The following is a 21,783-nucleotide window of genomic DNA, read 5'->3' as shown; positions in this document are numbered from 1 at the left end:
TCCAACTAGCTATCCAAGATGATTGGCATGTGTGTAATGTTGCATAGCATATATGCCTGTTTTCATTAGGTCAGCGCATAAAGAATAATGGAAGAAGCTTACCACTGTGCCCCCCCCCTTTCTTACGCATCCTGCACAACTCTGCATGCATACACCACATCCTCACCATTCCTCTATTGATAAACATCAAATATCACCTTCGTCCTTGTGCCATCACTGTGTCAACATCTCGTAGTAAGCATGAAGATACCCCACCATCAGCATCTTTACGCACCCCATGCAAGATGATCTGTACAATAAGGTCACGAGGATGAAGGCGTTTGATGTTTGTCGAGGGAAAAAATGTGAGGAGAGGTGTATGCGCAGAGCAGTATGACACATATGCAAGTACGTTTAAGGACTTCATACATATTTCCATGTGTTGCATACATTCATTTCGGGGGAGTGATCAAGAACAGACACACATGCAGTGGATAAGCCATAAGAAATAAGCCATTGTTAATCGTGCACTATTTCATTATGAGGTCTGTGTACTTCAAGTATGCCTAAGAAATTACGCTTGAATGTTGTATTAGTGATTTATTCTTCGGTATTTCAGAACATAGGTGCACTCACTTGCACTGTGCCGGCCAACCTGCAGTGCGAATATAGGCGAGTGTGTTGCAGCATACATCTTACCTGCATATAACATTTGTAATATATAGGTGAACCGTTATTATGAAGTTGCATCTGACCCAAAAATACCCTTGCTATATCTAAAATATTTCATCACACATGCTCACATTGGCAAAAAAAAAAAGGAAAACACTCACATCATGGAAAACAAACGTAATCATGATGCCCCCATAGGCCTCGTTGTTGATCACCGACGGGGTGTACTAGTACAAACAGGTTGACGCAGGGCTTCCCGCGGCTCCTCATACACTTGGCCGGCCATCACCAAATTGTCGCAGCCATTTGACACATCTGTATTCTTTATATCAATATTCTGTTGTATTATACACAAACATGTGTGACTATAGATAGATACGGACTAACACAAAACCGTGATTTAAGCTGAGAAAGCTTTAATTAGAATTAAGTAATACAGCTATGGCTATGAAGTTTTTTTTTTTTTTGCAGTGAAGCAACAGGGTGTGAAAAGAACACAAAAATTCCAAGCGCATACATGTGAAATATAATTAAACAATGTACACAGATATAACAGAAAATAATAAATTACAAGAGTTTCTTGTACGTTACACTAAAATAAAAGAAAAGTGAGGCCCGTCTCAAATAGTGTTCACTTATTTTTCCTGTAGCCCCGCTCGCCTCTGCGGGCCGGTTCCTCGAGCTTCACGGCGAGAGCGTCCCCAATGTTCTGCAGGCAGCTTTCGTCGACTCGCGCGTTTGCGGGTCCTCGCCGGAAATCGACACGGTCCCGCTCCCGAATTGTCGAGAACGGGGGCGCCCATACGGCCGACAGCGCTAGCCGACGCACGGCCGTCGACGCGGCGGCGCGGTTTCGTCCCGCACCGCCCGCACGGTGCGGTCGGCGTCGCTGCGGCAGAGGGTCGTCCCGTGCCGGCGGTCCTCTGCGGCGCGGCTGCTGGAGTCGCAACACCGCCGACTTTTCGCCTTCACGTTTCCGCGCGTTGCCGCCGGTCGAGACCCGGAACCATCTATAGGGCTTCGACTCTCGACCATCGCTGCGTCTGGGCCAGAGGAGCTAGAACGCGTAGAACCACGAGCGGCGCCGATGCTTCGGAATCCCGGTGACGGTGGGCAAGGCGGCGTCGCTCGGGGATCGACGCGGGCAGATCCTCGACGGTTGCTTCCGGAAAGCATCCTCGTCTGACGGTAGACCTCGGCGGTGGACGGAGCGTCGTCGACGTCGGTCGGCGGGGCTTGATCTGCCGCTCTTCTGCACGCGGTCTTCGTCCACGCGGACACCTCGGCCCCCGGCTGGTTTCGGCCCCCGGTTGGGTTCGGTAGCGGCGACGTCTCCGGAAGTCGGCGCTGGCGTTCCTGGCGTTCGCTTGGCATATCGGGCGCCGGTTGGGCTGCACCGGAGCCGTCACCGAGGCGGTGGGAGCCGGCTGTCGATTCGACCGCTCCGATCTGGCGGGCGGCGTCTCCTATAGCTACCACTCGCTCCTGGCGACCGCTAGAATTCTTTCCCTGCGCCGTTCCGAGCGCGAACTTGCTCGTTGCGCTCATGGAGACGTCAGCCTTCGACCGCTGCGCTTCTCGGGAGACTGCGCGTCGTCGAGAGCACGAAATGGAACGACCGTCGACGTGTCTCGTGTTCGCGTGCTGACGAGGCCTACCGCACGTGCGCGTGCGTGAAATACCGCCAAGCGATCGTTTTCATTTTCCTCATTTTACAGTGACCTTTTGTAGTCCGTGGTCGAACAAGTATTACAGTCAACTTAGCCTATAGTTTTACATAATTTACAAGCGTAATATTTAGCGGTTCCCAAATTGTCACGGTGATAAAGCGCATCCTAGTCACACGTACCCGAAAGCTTTCGGAGATGTAGGTGTCCCAGCTAACGTAGCCAAGCTGTTGAAAAAGAAATGAGGAATTTAAGAAAACGTGGTGCAAGATGAGATTTTAAGACCAATGGTGTTCGATTGTCAGTCCTCTGACGACCGACCACCATCAGTGTCACGATCGCATCTCGCACCGTGATTTTTCAGTCTTTTCTTTCAACAGCTTAGATAATGTTAGCTAGGACACACGGTATATTATACCGATGGCGGACGACGATGGTGACCTCAAAAATTTATTGCACCAACCATTCTTACACTTCTGAGTATAATTCATGCACACATCCACAGTACTGGAGTTGGCCAAGAAAAGTATGAATAAAGCTTTTCTTTTTTGGAGAAAGTTTCGACACAAATTACATAGAAGAAAAAAGGAATCCCTTTTCTTTTCCCCTGATGAAATTCTCAAAGAAAGCAATCCCTACAGGAGATATGTGTAAGCCTCTGGTTTTGCTAATGAAGAGCATCACAGTTAGGCACAGTATGTCTAAAATGATATTTGCATAATCCGCCTCACTCAAAAAAGAAAGGTAATGCCATGAACACAAGGAGGGAAAAGGCATGTTAAAGTAGGCCAGTCATCGTGCAGCCTACTCACACAAGACCACTAGCATGTGGGACTTGAAAAACAAACAAATAAATAAGAAGTCACAGTTCCACATGATAGGCAAAACTGTCATAGCAAATTACTAAGAGCACCGGCTTTTGAGCATGGCCACCTGATGTCGACATTTCAGTCTTGTGACGTCACGAAGGAAGGTGTTCATGTGATGCAATTTTGTAAATACACGATCAATTGGAAGTAAGCACTTGTGTTGTCTACTCCTCTCCGTTCTTGTTTGTGCATGCTTGGCCGTGATCTGCAAATTATTAGACAGCTATACGATGCAAGGTTTGTTGCTTTATCAGCTGCATAAACTGCTGTGAACATTCGCCAACTAAATTAACAAGCACATACATTGTCACATATGCACAGGCAAACGAACATATCTCACTCAATAGCAGGTATGAGCGAATTCCCCTTTGTGCTGCCTCTCACTTCAATGTGAACTAGATGTGTGAGAACACAGCGCACATGAATCCATCAGCTATCTTAGGTCGGCTAGCCTTTGAACCCAGTGTAGACTACCTCCAAGACCGGACGTGCGTAGCCGCACTCAGCCGATGCAGCTGGAGTAGAAGAGATGTGCAATAACCTGCCATCTTACCCCAACCTCCTTCCCCCAAACTTCCTGCTCCTCGCCTTCCTCCCTTGCGAGTGCGAGAAGACACTGCAGCGTCAAGCCACCATACTTCTTGGCTCATCCTCGCAAGCTTTCGCTTGCACCTGCAGCAAACGGCACACAGCCCCGATGTTATCGCACTTGGACTTTGTACGGAACATCACGGCGGTGCCTATGCCGACGGAGATTGCTATCGCAATACTAAAAATAAGATGGCTTAAGGCGCAGCATGGCTCCTACATCAAATGAATGCTTAATTCTGGGCACTCAACAGCAAAATGGGCACATATGGTTCTTCACCTTCAATACACTGTCAACAAAATTTTATGACTTCTTTTTTTTGCATCAAGGGCAAAGTATGTATGCTTTAATACAGCAATCTTCTTAAAGCATAGCATTCTTCGCCAACCCTCAATGAGGGTTGGCAAAGAAAGAATCCTGGTTGGAGGGAAAATGGTTAGATACAAACATAGATTGATAGATAGTGCCTGGAAAGTCAGGGAAGTATCCTAAGAATGCTAACACACTGACAAAGTTTTCTATCTCTGAATGCAATTAGCATCTTTGGGAACTTCCCCCAGTTTTGCGGCACGTCTGTCTGCCTGGGCCTAACCTTTTTCATGCCAACCTAGGTTACTGGGTAGCCCATGGTCTAAAGGGTAGGGCGTCGAGCTGCTGTGCTGAAGGAACCCGGTTCAAAGCAAAACTGTTGGTGCTGTGACAATGCAGTTTGAAGACAGCACTGTCATTCGCATGCCCCCAGATGCTTCTCAGAAATGTGAACAAACCTCACTGGCAAGGTCTGATGAAACAGCAACAGTATTTCAGAAGCTTTTTTTTTTATTTTGATCATAAAGGCAAAACAGCTTTGAGAAAAACATGTGCTGTAAGCGTGCCGAAAATAAATTAACAAGGCGGTACGTAATGTACGTGAAATGTGCGCTTACCACTTTTGCGTGCTCTAAGCAAGGATTCCAAAATGAGATGCATGCTAGAGTCGAAGACAGCAGTATAAAGAAATGACAATAACAAGAACGTGGTGGACGAGGCACACCTACGAGAATAACGAAAACATAAAACATCTTGAGACCGTAACAAAAGTAGTGTAACCAAGGAATATTGAACCCAAGAGTGGAATGGTACAGAGTTACGTACCTACAACAGACTTCACCACCACCAACCAGAGCTTGTGCTTAGAAACCTTTCACGAAATCTCACTTGTAGCAGCCTGTTCATGTCTTTACTTCTACAGCTATACAAAGCACCATATACAACAAACAGCTTACACAGTGCGTAAGATGAACTGAAAATAATTATGTGCACTTCAAGCCAATTATTTCAGCGTCAGATTCCTTGAGTTTCGCAAGATAAAAACAATGCGGTCATTGACACCAGTGTCAATCAAACAGTCATGCGCTCCACCATTCAGTGACCTGACATATGCACTTGCAACTGTAAAATAACTAGACTGCAGGAGTAGACAGGCCACATAAGTTTACCACATAATATCTGTTTATTATACTGTGCATTGTCCAAGTTGCCAATTATGCAGACTCAAATGTGTATTGGTGGAGCCATTAAAGGAAGAAACATCAAATTTTTAGGCATGCACCCACAGGGCGGTTCAAAACAGGACAATTGTGAGCCTTTTATTGACTCCAAATGAGTCTTTTGATGCTGCACTGTTATAGGCTGCCATTAAAAACGCAACCACATGCAGCGTTGTCAATTTAGCCGATTTCCTGCCGGATATAGAGGATTTAACCTTGTTTAATGGCATAACGTCACTTACAACGGATAGCAGATTACTGAAATCAAATCTGGAATCAAATTCCTTTGGCAATTTGTTTGACATTTCACAGAAATATGCAAGATGTTCTAGCAAATTTTAAACGTTTCAGTGCAAGGGGACAACAACGCTGCACACGTGTCTGCCTTTTTAAAACTGCAGAAGAATAAGAACGCTGTTTAGCGTCACTGCATCCTGTCTTCACTCGCTTAAAATGCATTAAAATTGTAACTCACAGCAACAGTAACAGCAAGGAAGGTGTGCAACTAGACACCAAAAGCACAGTGCTCTTGCACACAATGTCATTGGGAAGTTCAAAGTGCCCTCAGAGAATGTGTATGCCCTGAAGAGATTACCAAAGGAGGTATAGAAATCCTTAAACTTTTTTCTTGTCCCCCCCCCCCCTTCGTGTCACCATTAACAGCTTGGCACGACAGCTAGCTTGTGAAAAGTCATGAGTAAAATTGGCAAGGCAGTATCTATGTCGGAACTGTGGCTTGAACAAGAGTTAGAACCATGTTGCAGCCAGTCTGTGAGCTTAAAAGGTTTCCTTAAATGCAACTTGCTATTCAAGCCATCTCAGCATGACCTGAGCTATGTAGCGTAAATGGCTTAAAGCGAGATTCGAACGCAGAAGACCTTTGTTACATAGGCAACAAGTTGTGCTAATAGCGCCTGACTGCACCGAGTCCTTTTGTGTGGGTGAGCAATGTGCCATTTCACAATGAGCAGTACAGTAAAGTGCTTGAGTAATCATTAATTCACTGAGCAGCGGTGAACTTGCTTGAGTGGTAGCAGTCACCAGAACAGCTAATCAAGCGTTACCTTGCACATGGCACCGACCTGAAAGTGTAGCTAGTAGATTTCCATATGTTTCCTTATTTTCATTCTTTCTTTATTCAGGAATGACACTGCATATAAATAACTGCTCATTTTGGGAACGTACTTGCTCTTCAAGCAGCCTGTTCCATCTTGATGCGGATGAACATGTAAGACTCCCCAAATAGTATGCATTACAGGGCCCCTCACCAGGTCTGGCCATTTTGAGCTGACAAGAGCAGAGCATACATTGAGCGATAACGATCGTGTCTGCAAAGTATTACATCACTAAGCGCCGCGGAAAGACCTGAAATTTCAAACCGAACGCCGTTGTTCCTTCTCGTCACGGCGGCTGCGCTCGCGCCTACATAGTCATCTCCACAGTGTGACGTCGCTCGTGGGGACATGTGACTTCGAGAATTGTTCAAGACAACATCTGTTATCTGTGCGACCTGATGCTTGAATTGACGAATTGAAGTTCGGAAAAATAATAAAACACATAAACGGAACGTCTGCGTGTTTTTGTTTTACTTTGCGTCGAAGGAAGAGAGCTGTACTTCCACTTCGCCTGCTTGTTCCCACGGTCGCGTGGTCACGTGTGTAGGTACCGAAGCCGTGCCATTTTCTACCGCGCTCCAGCGTGTAATTATGCTCTGCAATCCACTTGTTGTGCTTCAGTATTCGTGTAGCACCGAATTATACCGCTAGTCATGTTTCCTCGTGCACAGCACACAAAATCGTGCGCTGCGCGACGGCGTCAGCGAAAATGCATAGTGCAAAAAAAAAAAAGAAAAAAGAAAGTGAAGGTATGCGTCACTGTGATGTATGCGTCGCGCAATCCTCGAGGTCTGGTACTGGAGAATGCAGGAAAGGAATTTCGTTTGCGAAGGTTAGACAGGGCGAGTGGAGAGAGCGTCTTGCTTGGCAGTGGAGCCCGCCTGCTGATATCATGGGTTCGCGGCACTGAAATATTTCTATCTCGGCTATTAATGAGCCGATTTGAAAAATTTCTGTGGCAGAAAGCTCCCTAGAGGACATGTAACAACTTCCAGCGTATAACCAAAATTTGCTATGGGGCCTAATGAGGGGCCCTTTAAGAACTGCGGCTGGTGCAACAAAAGATGGTGCAGCTGTTGCTGACGTGATAAGAAAGAACTTCTGCATTCGAATGTAACACTACTAGGACATTCCATAAATCCTGTATAACACATGATAGGTAGTCTCCCGTAAAGGGCAAATTGGCAGCAAAAAGTTGGCAAGCAATGCTTGGTACTATGTGAGCACCCTGGAAACAGTGCATAGAATGTTCACGGAACTCACACTACGAATGTTGTTGAAGATGGTTAAAAGTGTCCACAAAAGGGCAAGCACTTTGCCACCTAACAGACCTTGGCATTTCAACTTGTGTAGATTGGAAAGGTGTCACAGCAAACAACACGTGAAGGTTCTTTTTGCAGGAATATGCACAACATGGTTTGAGTAACTCGCTTGATAACAAGTTTTGGCTAATGTCAATGACAACATGTGTGAGTCATTTAAGTGCTAGCTGGCGATGAATTGCCATGCAGTAATAAAACAAAGCCACTACCAAATCCTAGTTCTGTGAAATGCCTGAAATTTCAGCATACAGTACATCACAGGTATCGCACTGCATGCGTTACCTCAGAGCATGTCAAACAACATGCCAATCCATTACCGACAGGAATGATAAGTCTCAACTCGCTCCGAAACAACCACTTCAACATTTAAATCATGTTTAACTTGAAAAATTCAACAACATAACAAACACTGGAATGTCTTTTCTAGAAAAAATAATCACTTTGGGTCCTGTAGTTAAGTCATTCTAAGACTCCAACTCAGTCTAGGAACGTTTAGAAGCAACCCTGCAAATTCTCCAACACATTCCAAACGTCAAAATACATATGACTGACAGACTTCTTTCTAGACGTCCAACGACAACTTCTTCACTGTACTTTCCACCTGATGAGTCTGTGGTTACACTGTACTCTTCTTTTTTTGGTTCTGCTGGAGGTAAACAACAACTGACTAGGTGGAACAACTTAAAAAGCTACAAACTACTTCACAAAACCTATAATTTCCTATATATCTTTATTCCAAGATGAGTCAATAGCTGAAGGCTACAGAAGCTTCTTTGGAAATTAGGCCTAATTTCACAGCTTCTCTATACATCAGCTCACTTAACAGATGGATTCGGGCACTTATGTGGGACTTAAGCAAAAATTTCAGGTGACACTATGCATCTATGCCACAGCACGAAAGGAAACAAAACAAAAAACACCAGCTTTCTCACTGATATTGTCATAAACATGTACATAGTAGTGGCGACATAAGCACATAATCCCATTTGGTCAGCACAGCAACCTAAATGTGGGTTTGCCCACTGCACGCATTAAGATATTTTTTCTTTTACCACGTCATGAAAAACACAAGCAAACAACCTTTCCAAATGTACAGTACAGGTAAGACGTATAAAGGTTTAAAAAAATTAATAATTAAGACTCGGATGCAAACAATAAGATGCCCCGAATAATAAAAGGCCTCTCAATAAAAAGCGCAACACATGAAGCTGAAAGAGAATTGTTAAGACGAGTTACGTGTTAGAGGATGTCTGCACGACGACGACGGTTTCAGCCGGGACGGGACAAAAAGCACGTGTGACGGCTGTGCATCACGTGACTAGTGGCAAGGGTCACGTGGCCAAACAAGGGTGGACTCAATTTTTTTTCTCTTGAGTTGCTCAGATTTTCCAGGCATTCCTCATCATGAGGTCGAAGTAGGCATCCGTGTCAATGGAGGCGCTCACGCCTGCATAGTAGTTGACGAATTCTTCGATTGTCACCTGCCGAGGTAAACGTCACCAGTTACCCAAAACGTGTTGGTGATACTACAGGTCAGTGCATTGTCATTACCGCGCTACAGGCACGTCAGCAGTGAAGTGCCAATCTACAACGTAAAGCAAGCCAGGGCTTTCTGGTGCATATTCAGCAAAGGGTACACAGACTATCTTGTTTTGTACGTATAACCATTCTAATATGTACAAGACTGTAATGCGAGACTGAAACAGCACATAAGCCTACAATAAAACATTTAACAAATGTGTATGAATGTGTAATCCTAGCTGGGTGCCAGAGTCAGACAAAGCAGCGGAGGTATGTCATGTGGGGAATCATTGTGTGGGAAATACTCCTGCAATACATTCACAAACTGAAATAATTACCTGCGTTGTCACCACAGATTGTATCACTATGTCAGACAGGGCCATTTAAGTTGGAGTTGCTTTTCAAAAAATCACAGATGGACTCGCATTTCTTTCTTCATGTGCTTAAAAATTTAAATAATTAAATTTCGTGGTTTTACGCACCAATACCACCACAATCTGATTTTGAGGCATGCCGCAGGGTAGGAATCTAGATTGATTCTGACCACCTAGGGTTCTTTAATGTGCACCCATAGCATGGTACCCAAGCATTTTCGCACTTCGCACCTATTGAAATGTGGCCACCATGGTCGGGGCCGAACTCGCAACCTTGAGCTTAGCAGTCCAATGGCATAGCCACTGTGGTACCATTATAGTGTTACAAGTCTCTTTCCCACATTTTCACTACACATAAACTGAACTATACTCCTTAGTTTCAGCATCTTTTCAAAAAAATGTCACGCTATTAAATCTTATGTTGTTGACCAAAGTGCTAACTTGGCCCATTTGATGCTTGGGTAAAGAAAGACAAGCCTTACTGACAGGACAATGCGAATGACACACGTGGGCGTCCGGTCAGTAAACACCGTGCTCTTTCTTTACTCGAGCATGCTGCTCAGGCTCAACTGCAAACTCATTTGCATTCTCACCTTGCCATCGGGGTCATTGGGACTGTCAAAGTTCTTCAGGAAGAGCTCAAACACCTGGTCCTCAGTGAGCTCCCCGTTCTGGTACTTGGGGTGCTGCCGAGCGTTGTACACACCCTTGAGGTCATGGACAGTGATGATTCCGTCTCCAGATTTGTCCATCTTGTGGAATGCCTGTGTGATGCGCTCCAGACGAGCCGCTGACATTGGAGGCTGCACGCGGCGAACACAGGCGAGAGGTTGCACGACACGCCAAGGCGGTTGTGGGCCTTGACAGTCTCATCTTGCAAAGGCCAGCCGCGCTTCACAAAGCAGTAGGGAACAGACTGCGCACTCGCGCCAACTCGTCCCTCAGACTTGCCAAACGTGGCCAGAATGCTTTCTTTTCCAGAAGACATGCACAAGGTCCTTCATTTTCACTTGATTCACATTCCTAGTTTTCTTTGCAATATGAGAAACGAAAACTAAGGGATAAGGTACAAAGTACACCTGCCCCTGACAGAGGACTTTAGCCGAGTACATGTACTCTAAACAACATCAGTGACATGCTGACATATGTTGTAGGTACACATTGTTATATGCTATAGCATAAAGCAGCATTGGTGACTTTATACATGCCCGTAATAATTGTAAATAAATTTCAAATTCTCTACAAGGTACAAACAAACATGTACAGACCCATATATATAACAGTAAAAAAAAAAAGAGAGAGAGGGACAGGCAGGGAGGGAGAATGTTGTTTACGTCTGCAGCTGGTAAATATGCAATAGACAAAGTCTGAAGGTTGCAGTAAAATTGTGTCATGACTCATTTCTTGAGTGGCAGAAATTGATTGGCCCATAGGCTAGCTTTGCCAGTGCACTGCATGCAATGAAGATACTTCTGGCGACCTTAATAGACCCAGGAGCCAATCAGACTTTGGAATTAGTTCTGGGGGGTAGTGTGCATGTTTTCGTCTGTTAGAACTGTGCGCTCATGATATCTGTGTTACATCAGCTTTCATCTGTTCTTTTCGAAAGCGGACTTTTTCTTTGCGAACCTCGCCGGGTTCCTTGTAGCACCACCAGATGGCGCTTGCATCCGCGGCAGCGCCAGCCGTGAGGGAAAAAACAAAAGAGAACCAGAAATCTTGCCTTAGGGAGTCCACAGATTCGAGAGTTGGGGAAAAACAGTAGTTGGTAGCAACCTCTAGGGCAGCTATAGAAAACTTCTGTTGTCGACTAAGTTTACACTATGCACAAAAACTTCTCGGAAACACTAAACTTGCTAAAAGAACCGCCAAAATTTGTGCACCGCAGTGGACTCATGTAACAAATATTTAATGATCATTTCAATGGCTAATGGCAGTGTCCATCATAAATTTTCTAAGTGCTTCCTTTGCTTCCGTAGCACAAGCTTATGTTAGGATTAGTCCATTTATTTATTTATTTATACTGTCATGTACAAAATAAACATAGTATATGTTTATACAATTCTATAGAAAGCAATCTTGATAGGAAGGCACAGCATATAAACAAATACAAAAACAATAAATCACATGAATTGCAATTAACAAGTTATATCGCTATAACTAAAAAAAAAAAAAAAGAACAAGACGAAAACGTGATGTGCCACACAGCTGCAACCAAAAAATAGCTAACAATAAAACATATTCTCAACTGTTTACGAATAAATGGTAACAGCTTCTTCAAAAGCTTGTAAATCAGAACAATCTACTATCTCCTGAGGCAAGTTGTTCCAATCGTTGATGCTTTGGACCAAGAACAAATGTTTGAGTGATTCTGTTCTATAATTAAGTGGTTTAATATGTTTTGAATGCTTTGTTCTGTGGCTACCATGATTCTGTAATAGTCCACACTTACGTGAAAAAAGAATGTCAGCCTGTTAAGCTGCATTTTCTGCTTGACAGTCATGAGACCAGCTCTGCTTCTAAGTTCGGTGACGGACTGGGTTCTAGCATATGTGTTAAAAATAAACCTCAAGGCCTTAGTTTGCACACACTCACATTTTAATGTGTTTTGTTGATGATACGGCTCCCACAAGATACTGGCATAAGTCAGTACAGGAAATACAGTCATTTTGTAAGCCATTGTTTTTACCTATGGGGTAGCATCGTGAAGTTTTAATCATAATGACCAAAGTTTACGCATGGGCTTATTACAAATGTTGTCAACATGTACCAACCAATTCAAATCATGCGCGAGATGAACCTAACCTAACCTTTGCTAATTCTGCTCCGTTGATGCTGTAAGGGAAAACTAACGTCTTTTTCACATGTTGTACGCATATGAACAGTTTTTGATGCGTTCAGCTCCATTTGCCACTCATCACACCCCGAGACTGACTTTTTGTAAATGGTGACTAAGTTCCTGTTGGTCATTAAGGGTGCATATTTTAGCATACCCAATGGTGTCATGTGCATAATGTTTGATGGCTATCTGGCGTGAAAAATCTGCACCCATATCGCTAATATAATTAGAGAAAAGAAGAGGGCCTATAACAGAACCTTGTGGCACACCCGATAGAACTAATTTATTGGTACTGCACACAGAATTTAATGAAACAAATTGTTCCCTTTCTGATAAATATGCCTCTATCCATTTTAATAGCTGAGTATCACCTAGAAATCGAGACAGCTTCATAAGCAGCTTTCTGTGGGATATTCTATCGAATGCTTTGCGGAAATCGATAAAGATGATATCCATTCGACCCTTTCCACCAATACATTCACCAATTTCACGTGTAACCTCGGTGAGAATAGTGACTGTTGAGCACCTTCATCAGAAACCATGCTGATTTTTATCCAAAATGTTGCTTTCTTCCACAAATTTCATTAGGTGTGTTGTTATAATGTGCTCCAGCGTTTTGCAGCATGTACTTGTCGTCAAAGAGATGGGCCGGTAATTAGCGACATGTTTGGAACCCTGTTTGTGTATTGGTACTATCTTAGCCTGCTTCCAGCCTCTCAGAATGTCTCTGGATTCTAGAGATTTAATATAAACATCGAAAAGAAAAAAAATTAACACCATTCAGCACATCACTTTAACAAATCGTTAGGAATTTGATCAGAGCCAGGACATTTTTTCTCATCTAGTTTAACGAACAGATTCAGAATGCTGTCTTGTATAATAGTTCAGATGGGCATTGCTTAATGGAAAGAGGTGTTTGGGGTGTAGAGCCATCACCCATGTGAAAAACTGATTCAAAATATTCATTGAAGAGGCAAGCCATATCAGAGCTGTTCGTGATAGAATTATTTTCGCTTGTCATAAATTGAATTCCAGATTTAAGCCCTGAAATGTACCTCCAAAATTTTCCCGGAGACATTTTAATGAAATTGATTAGAATTTCATTCATGTAACAATGTTCTGCTTTAATAATTTCCATTTTGAGTTCCTGTGAAATGGAACTAACGCAATGACGTGCTGTTGCAGAGGGGGTACTTTTATACCTCATTAATTTCAAAAAACGCTTTTTATGACTTATTTTCCGTGTAATCCCCGAGTTTTTTTCTGTTAATTTTTTTGGGGCGCTTGGGAACAAATAGTTCTATGGATTTCAATACCACGCTTTCAGACTTTCAAAAGCATCATTTATTGACGTAGTGTTTATTGAAATAAAATGGCTGAAATCATCATCTGCTTTAGAGAAATCGGAGACTAAAAACGTGTTATTCTTATCTGCTCGGTTATATATAGTAGAGACATGCATGATCACCATATTTTGGTCAGAAATCCCTTCTAAGACTTCACACCAATACTTGGATTGTGTGACAGATCTGCTCAAAAAGACCAAACTGAGTAGTGATTCTCCTGATTCGTGGGTTCGTGTGGGTGTAGTTACAACTTGTGTTAAGTCAAGGGAGAAAGCCAGATTCAGAAGAACATGAGACACAGCCTGATAATTTTGACCTTCCAAATAGTACACCCAGTCAATATGCGGTAAATTAAGATTTCTGGCCATTATAATCTTACAGTTGCTGTCGCCAAACTTGCAAAATAAGAAATCATTAAATAATAGCAGGTATTCCTCGATGGTGCCAGGGGGGCGATATACTGCAACAGTTACAAAATACAGACTAACTATGACTACCTATTGTGGATATCTCTATGATATCCACAATACACTGCAGTTCTGCAGTGTATTAGAGTGTATTAAAGGGGTGACCCACTCACCCTGAGCGCAACGAGGAACTCGTTGAAGGAGATGGTGCCATTGCCATCCTTGTCGAGGTCCTTGAACAGGGCGTCCACCTCGCTGGGGCTCAGGAACACCTTGAAGTCCTGCAAGCCCTTCTTGAACTCTTCCATGTCGAGCTTCTTGTCTCCCGAGTCGTCCATGATGCGGAACTGCCTGCAGAGCACAAGCACAGAAGCGCGCACTGCGTTAAGCAGTATACCAAGCACCAGGTTGACCCTTCTTAGTAACTGATAAGGTTTAAAGGTACAGAAAAAAGAAAGAGAGAGAGAAATATAGGCTGTTAAAATATTCACCTCTCCATTTTATGGGCACTGAGGGCCACTTTGGCATGGGCGTAACACCTTTCCATAGCTGCGCGACTCTCCTGAACTGAATAAATATTACCACTGATTAAAGATTCCCAGCTCCAGACCTGTGTTGTGGGTTGTGGTGAGCATCACAGAAGGGGACTATGGACTTATTCCGACCATCTGGACTTCCCTAATACGCGCATCATTAATGTAAGCACAGAAGCATTCTTGCTTTCACATCCAAAGCACTGTGCTGCACTTGTTTACCTTATGTAAAGAAGGCAAGTGCCTTGCACAAGCAATGAAGGGTTTTGAGGTGCGGAGCGAAAGCGAACAGGATTGGCAAGGAGTGCCACAATAAACAGCTGTTGGCTGTAAAAAAAATTTTTTTTGAGGAAGCAATGTTTCTAGCAGTGCGTCTTATTTCTCCAAGGTGTAACTCTGGTTTGATCCAGAAACATTTTCCAGCTTTCCTCTAATCCTGCAGGTCACGTTTAGCCCGTGTACGTGAATGCCAGGGGAGTCATGTAATGTTGAGAGCTTGAGGAAACAGCCACAGTAGGGTTAAGCCTTTATCAGAAGGGCCACCCAACACAAGTAGAATTTATAGATATTAAAATAAGAATAAACAGGCCATCGACTAAAGTGCAATCAAAGAGTGAACAAAGTTTCCGTGTGGATGTTAAAATATCTAACCCGTTTTCTTGAACCAGTGCAGAAACTGATAGCAGCATGAAAAGCAAGAACATAGGATGAGCGCTCGCCCTGTGTCCTTCCTTTTTGTCTTGCTATGATTTTCTGCACTGATTAAAAAAACTGTCAATTCCACCTTGCCCAGCTTTTCATCTTACTAACCAAACACCATGCCACTTTGGTTGGTATTCTGTCGTTCTTTTCGATTTAATAAGTGCTTACTTCCCGACCAGACCGAGATGCTGTCCAATCACCGATTTCAGAGCTGATACGTAATCATTGGCCTAACCAGGTCCAGTGCAGTGTGAAGACCTTTCCCAGTGGTCTCCAGTTACCCCCGTCCTGCATTGCAGTTGATGCCACTGTCTCGTGCCGAGATAGCGTGTCCAACCAGACAGCTTGGACTTACCGTGCAAATCCTTTGATGCCGTGAGCGCCACGCTGGAGGCATTGGTGGCGAAGCTTCTCAATGGGAGTCAGAGACATGTCTAAGCCCGGTGGTGGTTCCTACAGCAACGTTTGTGGGAAGTCTGCAGAGGTGTGTGAGAAAATGAGACGAATGCTGCAGGTGAGACTAGGAGCATACACTCTTTGCATCCCTGTCAGTACGGCCTGCTGATGATTTATGCAACTACGAATATGTATTTTAGCTGGCTGCCATTTTGGCTTTCCTTTTTAGAGTTTAGGTACTGAGATTTGAGTGGTGGCAAATGTAGTCTGCCATGTGACAGCAGCACTATTAATAACACAGCAAAGCAAGTGAATAAGGAGCTTGCCTATTAGCAATGAAAGACGTTAGCAAAATGGGACAAAATACACCAGTTCCAAATATAATCTTCTATACTTCATTCAACATGAAGGTATTCTTCTCCACAATAAGAATGCTGCTTTAGGCTCATTTGACTCGTAGCTTGCAATAGGTTTAGAGCAAAGCAAATGATCACACACACAAGGACACACGAGATGAGCCCTATTTATGTGTCTTTACATGGGTAGTGCTCATAGCGACTCAAAGTTATCGCCACTACTGTTAGCTGCTGTTAGCAGCTACTGTTAAATTGGCATAAGAGTGGGCAAGGTCACTTGTGCAAAGGCCCAGACAAAGGAGAGACATGGGGGGCCAAATGATTTGCATAGCTTTGGGAATATGCATATCCCAGAAGCAGGGGTGTTCAAATATTGTAAACGTTCAAGTAGCAAACAGAACATAATCCAGTTCAACGCAATTTTAAAGCCAAGCATCAAAGTTTACAAATTTGGAATTTGGATATTGTGGATTGATGTGGGAGTGATGAAAGAGAAAATCTGAAGCAAAGTGTAGAAAGAAAAGAAACTGCATTGTTTCCTGTGGAACAAAACCAAAAGCAAAGAAAATCTGACATTGCTGCTTTCCAACATCATCACCAAGAGAATACAGCAGACTTTCTTAAGAAAAAGAAAAGTTGTGTCAGAATGAGCTCTTTGACAAGCAGAATAGTACCTTTGTTTAGCTTGCATAGGATTCAGTGCACATCTGGTAATAGGAATTTCAGATTAAAAATATTTTAAAGGTTCCTTTATGTTTGTCTTGCAGGCGGTCTATTGAAGTATTGCTACAAGCAGTTACACGAAGTTACAAAGTTGTTTAATTGTTGAGTATTGTCGTGGCTCAGTATGTCCACTGCTTTTATTATTCAGATAGTTTCTCCATTGCTCATACGCAACTTATTTGTGCAATTGTCACTACTCCAAAACTTTCCTGTTGTGGACCTCGGCAAATCACAAATGATTAGCCCATGGTAGCCGCCAAAACATCAGGAAAGGAATGAAAAGAATTGCTTAAAAGGCAGCAAGGAACACAACAATCACAGTGACTCAGTCAACAAGTTTATCGCTTGCGCCCTCACAGACACAAGCAGCTGCGTAAGGGTGTCCTCAAAACATGTGAAGAAGCAAACAGGTGTGACTGGTCAAATACTGCAATGTAGCGTGTGGTTTTTTTTATTTACTTTTTTTTTGTGTGACAGTGACCCGAGTAGGGATTGAAGAGTAATAGTTAACCTGGCCAGCTTTTCTTTATGCAGTGTGTGTTTCTCTGTGTTAGATGCATATTTGTGCCTCTTATGCAAAGCTTGCAGGCAAGTATCATTTTATGCGTGAAAGAGCCAGTTTAAGGACCTCTGTGCACATGCCTACTCACAAAGATTTTAGATGTAAATTTCTAGAAACTATTTTGCTGGCTAGCTTACGCTTTCGTCATTAGGAATGATAAATGGTCTGCGAATATGCATACCCCTTTTAACGTTGCGCACATATGTTCTAAGGAAGTGAAGTTTACATTCCGTCATCCCAATAATGGCTTCACAGCAAAGTCTCAAGCCCGCTTAAACCCGAGAATACCATGGATGAGCTCATCTCACTTGTGCCAAAAGCAGAACGGTAATTAAAGAAGAGGTGAGTTCATCTGCAGTTACTTCCACAAACATTGGCCTGACTTTTTTTTTTTATGGCACGCCAGGCAACAAGTACAGTGACTGGGATCTCAGAATCGCACCACTCTTGGTTGGCAGTTGGCTGTGTGGTATGGTGATCACTATCAAAAAAATTCATGCTGAATTCAATGTCCTCAATTCTTGATACAGAAGAAAATGAACCGAATATATTATCACAGTGCCACTTTTCCTGTGATCTGGATCTTAATGAGTTGTTTGCCAACTAAAATCAGTGCAGAAACCCCACCCATCTGCCTGCATGACTCTGGACCAGCGTGTTGCCAAAAAATTTTCCAGGGACCATTCATCAAATGCTTAGAAGTTTGGTAATAAAGCCTTGCAGTGATGGTCTACAATAACATAATGAAGTCTTTAGCATGATACGAATAGCACAAAAATTATGTGACCTCACAGTAAAACCCTCTTATGGGCAGTTCTCTACCTTTCTGTATAGATGTATTTGATTAGGTAAATAAAGAGAATGTGTACATACTTTTAATACTGTTGTCTAAGAATCAGGATACTGGCTAAAAGCTTAGAGGTGTTACACATTGATATCTGACTTTACAGATGCAGTCTAGACATTAAAAAACAGCCTTCATTGCGGCAAGCTTCAGTACTTTGCATGTCGAACTATACATAATTCTTCTTAAAAAAAGGTTTTATGTCCAATATGTTTTACTTGTGCTACGTGCAGATGCTATATTTACTCTTTAGCTGGCAAGCTATATGATCAACCTCATGCACAAAAACATAATCCCGTATCATTCACAATCTATTCAACTCCTATGCACATTGAAGAACTTTCACTTTCAATGCAACACAAGTACCGAGACCATAGTTAATGAAAACTAATGAAAGAAGCAAACAGCATGGCATAACACGGTCAAGTTGATGACTGACACAATATGCAGTGCACATGTATATATTTCATCTTGTCTACCTCTTCCGTGAGATGAAGTGACAGGCCCAATGCCGTGCCCTTTTGCAAAATAAAATTGCAATGTGTTTGAAAGCCCTGTTTCGTATCAAACTGAATGTGTTGTGTAAGTAGAAGAAATAAGCTCCAAAGAAACAGAAGAATAATCTATTTGGTCACTCTTAAAGGGAAGACAGAGTTTAAACTTTGTGATAAATTGCAGTCAATATTTGACACACACACACACACAAACACACTCACATAATTTTCTGCCTGGCATTTCGTATAATGTACTTTCTTTCCAAAAAACATTGTACAATGGTTGCAGTTATTGTTTTCTTTATTACCATTTAGGAATTCTCATTAACAGTGGACTGTACTACACGTGTATTTGGCTCATTGCCGCCACCATTCAATTTGTTTCTTTTAAAGAAAGAAAGAAAATGCCGTGAGAACACCTTTACTCATCAGTATTGGAAAGGGCTCCGCCGTGCTCTTATTTGCTCAGAATAATATTTGCAATGATTGATGACTTTTTTTCTTCTTGAATACAGACACATTCGAAAACTGCATGAAGGTATTGCGGCTCCTATGCTTCCTTCTATGTCACACCATTAGTAGTCAGCATTCACCCGCCAGATGGCATAGGAATGTGGGGGCAAGCAGGCAATATAGGTGGATGGGAAAATTCTCGGAACACTCTGCAGAACCTGGGATGCTTGCCGAGGCCTTTCTCTGTAGTGGCATTACGTATGCATCCAATGTCGAGATGCAGCCTATGCTGACTCTACAGAATGACATATGTCACAGATGTGCGATCTTTGAGAAATCAAGACAGAGGCAGAAGCACGTACAATTACGATGGTGCGAGGGGGATTGAGTGGCATTTGTAATGCCTATGTTTTGGCCATTCGCATAGATAATTCCTGCCTCGCTCGACCAGAGTCGGGGGCTATATACGTATGTTTGAAAGCGCACTTGAGGTTTCGCAGGCTGTCGCAGTTAAAAAACGATCGACTTGCTAAACTGTATTATTGGGGAGCTCGGCCAGGGGTAGATGGCCATTGCTGGTTTTAAACAGTTTCAATTATCTACAAATGGGGATGGTGCTCTATATATAATCCAAAGATCGCAGTTTTCAAGTGAATATTTTACCTGGGATGCTGCGCATCCATGAATGAACAAAACCAAGTACCAAAAGCGAAATTCGTTTCTTCCAATTAGTAGGGGTGAATGTTATTATAGCTAATTTTAGCAGCACCTACTGGCCTTTTCAACTAGTTTCCAAGTGTCTGGATCGAGGCACGTTGCGATAGCGGTGTTAAGGCCGCGCCTAGTTTTCGTTATCTTTTGAAAAGCGGGCGTGCAGCAGGACGCGCGCGACCCAACCTTGCGTGCAGCGGTGGCCGTAATAACGCAACGAAAAAGACGCGAGCAAGGAGCAGCGCGACACGGCGCTAAAGAGAAAGACAGCTCTAGGCTCCACACGGGCGCCCACCCAAGCCGATCGCCTGACCCACATAGCACACCGCGAGGAGCCGAAGGAAAAGACCGGTGTGGCGCTACGCGTTGATAAGCAAGACGGAACCGGCCCTCAGTTCTGCACCCCACACTATACCGCGGCACCATTGTAGCCGAGCGGACGATTTACGAAAGACAAGTAATACAATGTGCGTTAGGAAACAAGCAAAAAGAAAAAAAAAGTTGAGAAAACAAGTGCGTGAGGCATTTAGCGGCCATGAGCTGCAGGCTCCTACGCGACGCTGGGCGGTGCAGGGCGGAGACGTCGCGGCGTCTGCCGCACGCGTTCGTGCATCGATCGTCCGACCGCTTGCAACAGTGTTGCACAAAGTACGACACGCGACCGAAATTCAATAAACGGCAGCACACTTGATACAAAACACGCTCGCTATCCGAATGTAACAGCGGTGCAGGGTTGGCATTTTTCTTTTTACCGTTTGTGAAGCAGTTCCGCCGGCGCCACTTGTCCAACGCGCTCACTACTCCGCAGTGCAGACGAAAAATGGCAAACTTGCAAAATGCGGCCGCTCGACACTGGACAAATGAGGCAGCATACACGAGCTCCTAGACCCACTGCTACCTCCCTATTGCTCTGCGCTTTGTTGAAGCAAAATGTTTCAGGACGCCAAAAATTTTAATACAAAAATGTTTACATTGTAAATAATTGGGCTTTAATAAATGAAATGTTATTTGTGTTAAAGGTATTGTAAAATTAAAACGCTATGAAGTTATAAGTATGTTTGCTGAAGCCATCTAGGACCGAGTCACGTACTTTTCGAAAACGGTGCGTGACGGCGGGCCTATCAACAATTAAACGCCAGGTTCACACGCAATTTCTGTGCTCCGCGGGCCTCGTTAATCGACATGGCTCAGCAGTTCCAATACATGGCCAGCTGCTTCGATAACGTTAGCTGATGCCGCTGGTAGAAGATGATGGTGGTCTCAGAAATTAATTGCACAAGCCATTGCATCCGCCTTATAATTCTTAGACTTTCTATGCTATAATCCGTGCACACACCCTCAGTGCTGGAGTTGCCCAAGAAAAATATGAGAAAAGCTTTTCGTTTTTAGAGCGCAGCTCTTGGGTGCCCTTTCCTGCGGTGAGCGTCGGCGTAACCAAGCGAACGTAGAGCACAGAGCGGGATGAAAGAGACGAGGAGGAAAGCGGAGGAGGAGGATGCGGCAGAGCCATGAGGCGGTAAGCGCAAGCGCAGCGCGGCTACGACGGCCACGAGATGGCGCCATAGTGGGGATCGTCTGGGAGGTTCGTCTGCGGCGACTGCTGTGAATTGCGCCCCCGCGTCACTCACGCGTTGCCTCCTCCGATCTCCAGATTAGCGACGCTGTAGCCCGACACTTCGATCGCTCCTTTTGCAACGTGCCGCACGAGACAGATTTTTCGCGCCAGCCAGTATATCGCGAAATAAAAACACGTATAGCTGCGCTCAAATTTCACTTTAGG

At 43.8% G+C, this 21,783-nt stretch overlaps 1 protein-coding gene across 1 annotated transcript; it reads right to left on the bottom strand.

Annotated features, from left to right (window-relative positions):
* Positions 1–1,154: 1,154 nt before the first annotated feature.
* LOC142560641 (calcyphosin-like protein) lies at positions 1,155–20,870 on the bottom strand. Its single transcript, XM_075672867.1, has 5 exons — positions 20,756–20,870; positions 15,820–15,940; positions 14,403–14,580; positions 10,231–10,440; positions 1,155–9,223 (listed from the first exon to the last, which is right to left on the bottom strand). The coding sequence occupies exons 2-5, from the start codon at positions 15,894–15,896 to the stop codon at positions 9,122–9,124; spliced, it is 567 nt and encodes a 188-aa protein (XP_075528982.1). The 5' UTR covers positions 15,897–15,940; positions 20,756–20,870; the 3' UTR covers positions 1,155–9,121.
* Positions 20,871–21,783: the final 913 nt, after the last annotated feature.

Source organism: Dermacentor variabilis, chromosome 10 (genome assembly GCF_050947875.1).
Source record: "Dermacentor variabilis isolate Ectoservices chromosome 10, ASM5094787v1, whole genome shotgun sequence".
In the NCBI taxonomy this organism is placed as follows: domain Eukaryota; kingdom Metazoa; phylum Arthropoda; class Arachnida; order Ixodida; family Ixodidae; genus Dermacentor; species Dermacentor variabilis.
The sequence above is the reverse complement of the archived record's forward strand: the minus strand, read 5'-3'. Positions and strand labels throughout refer to the sequence as shown.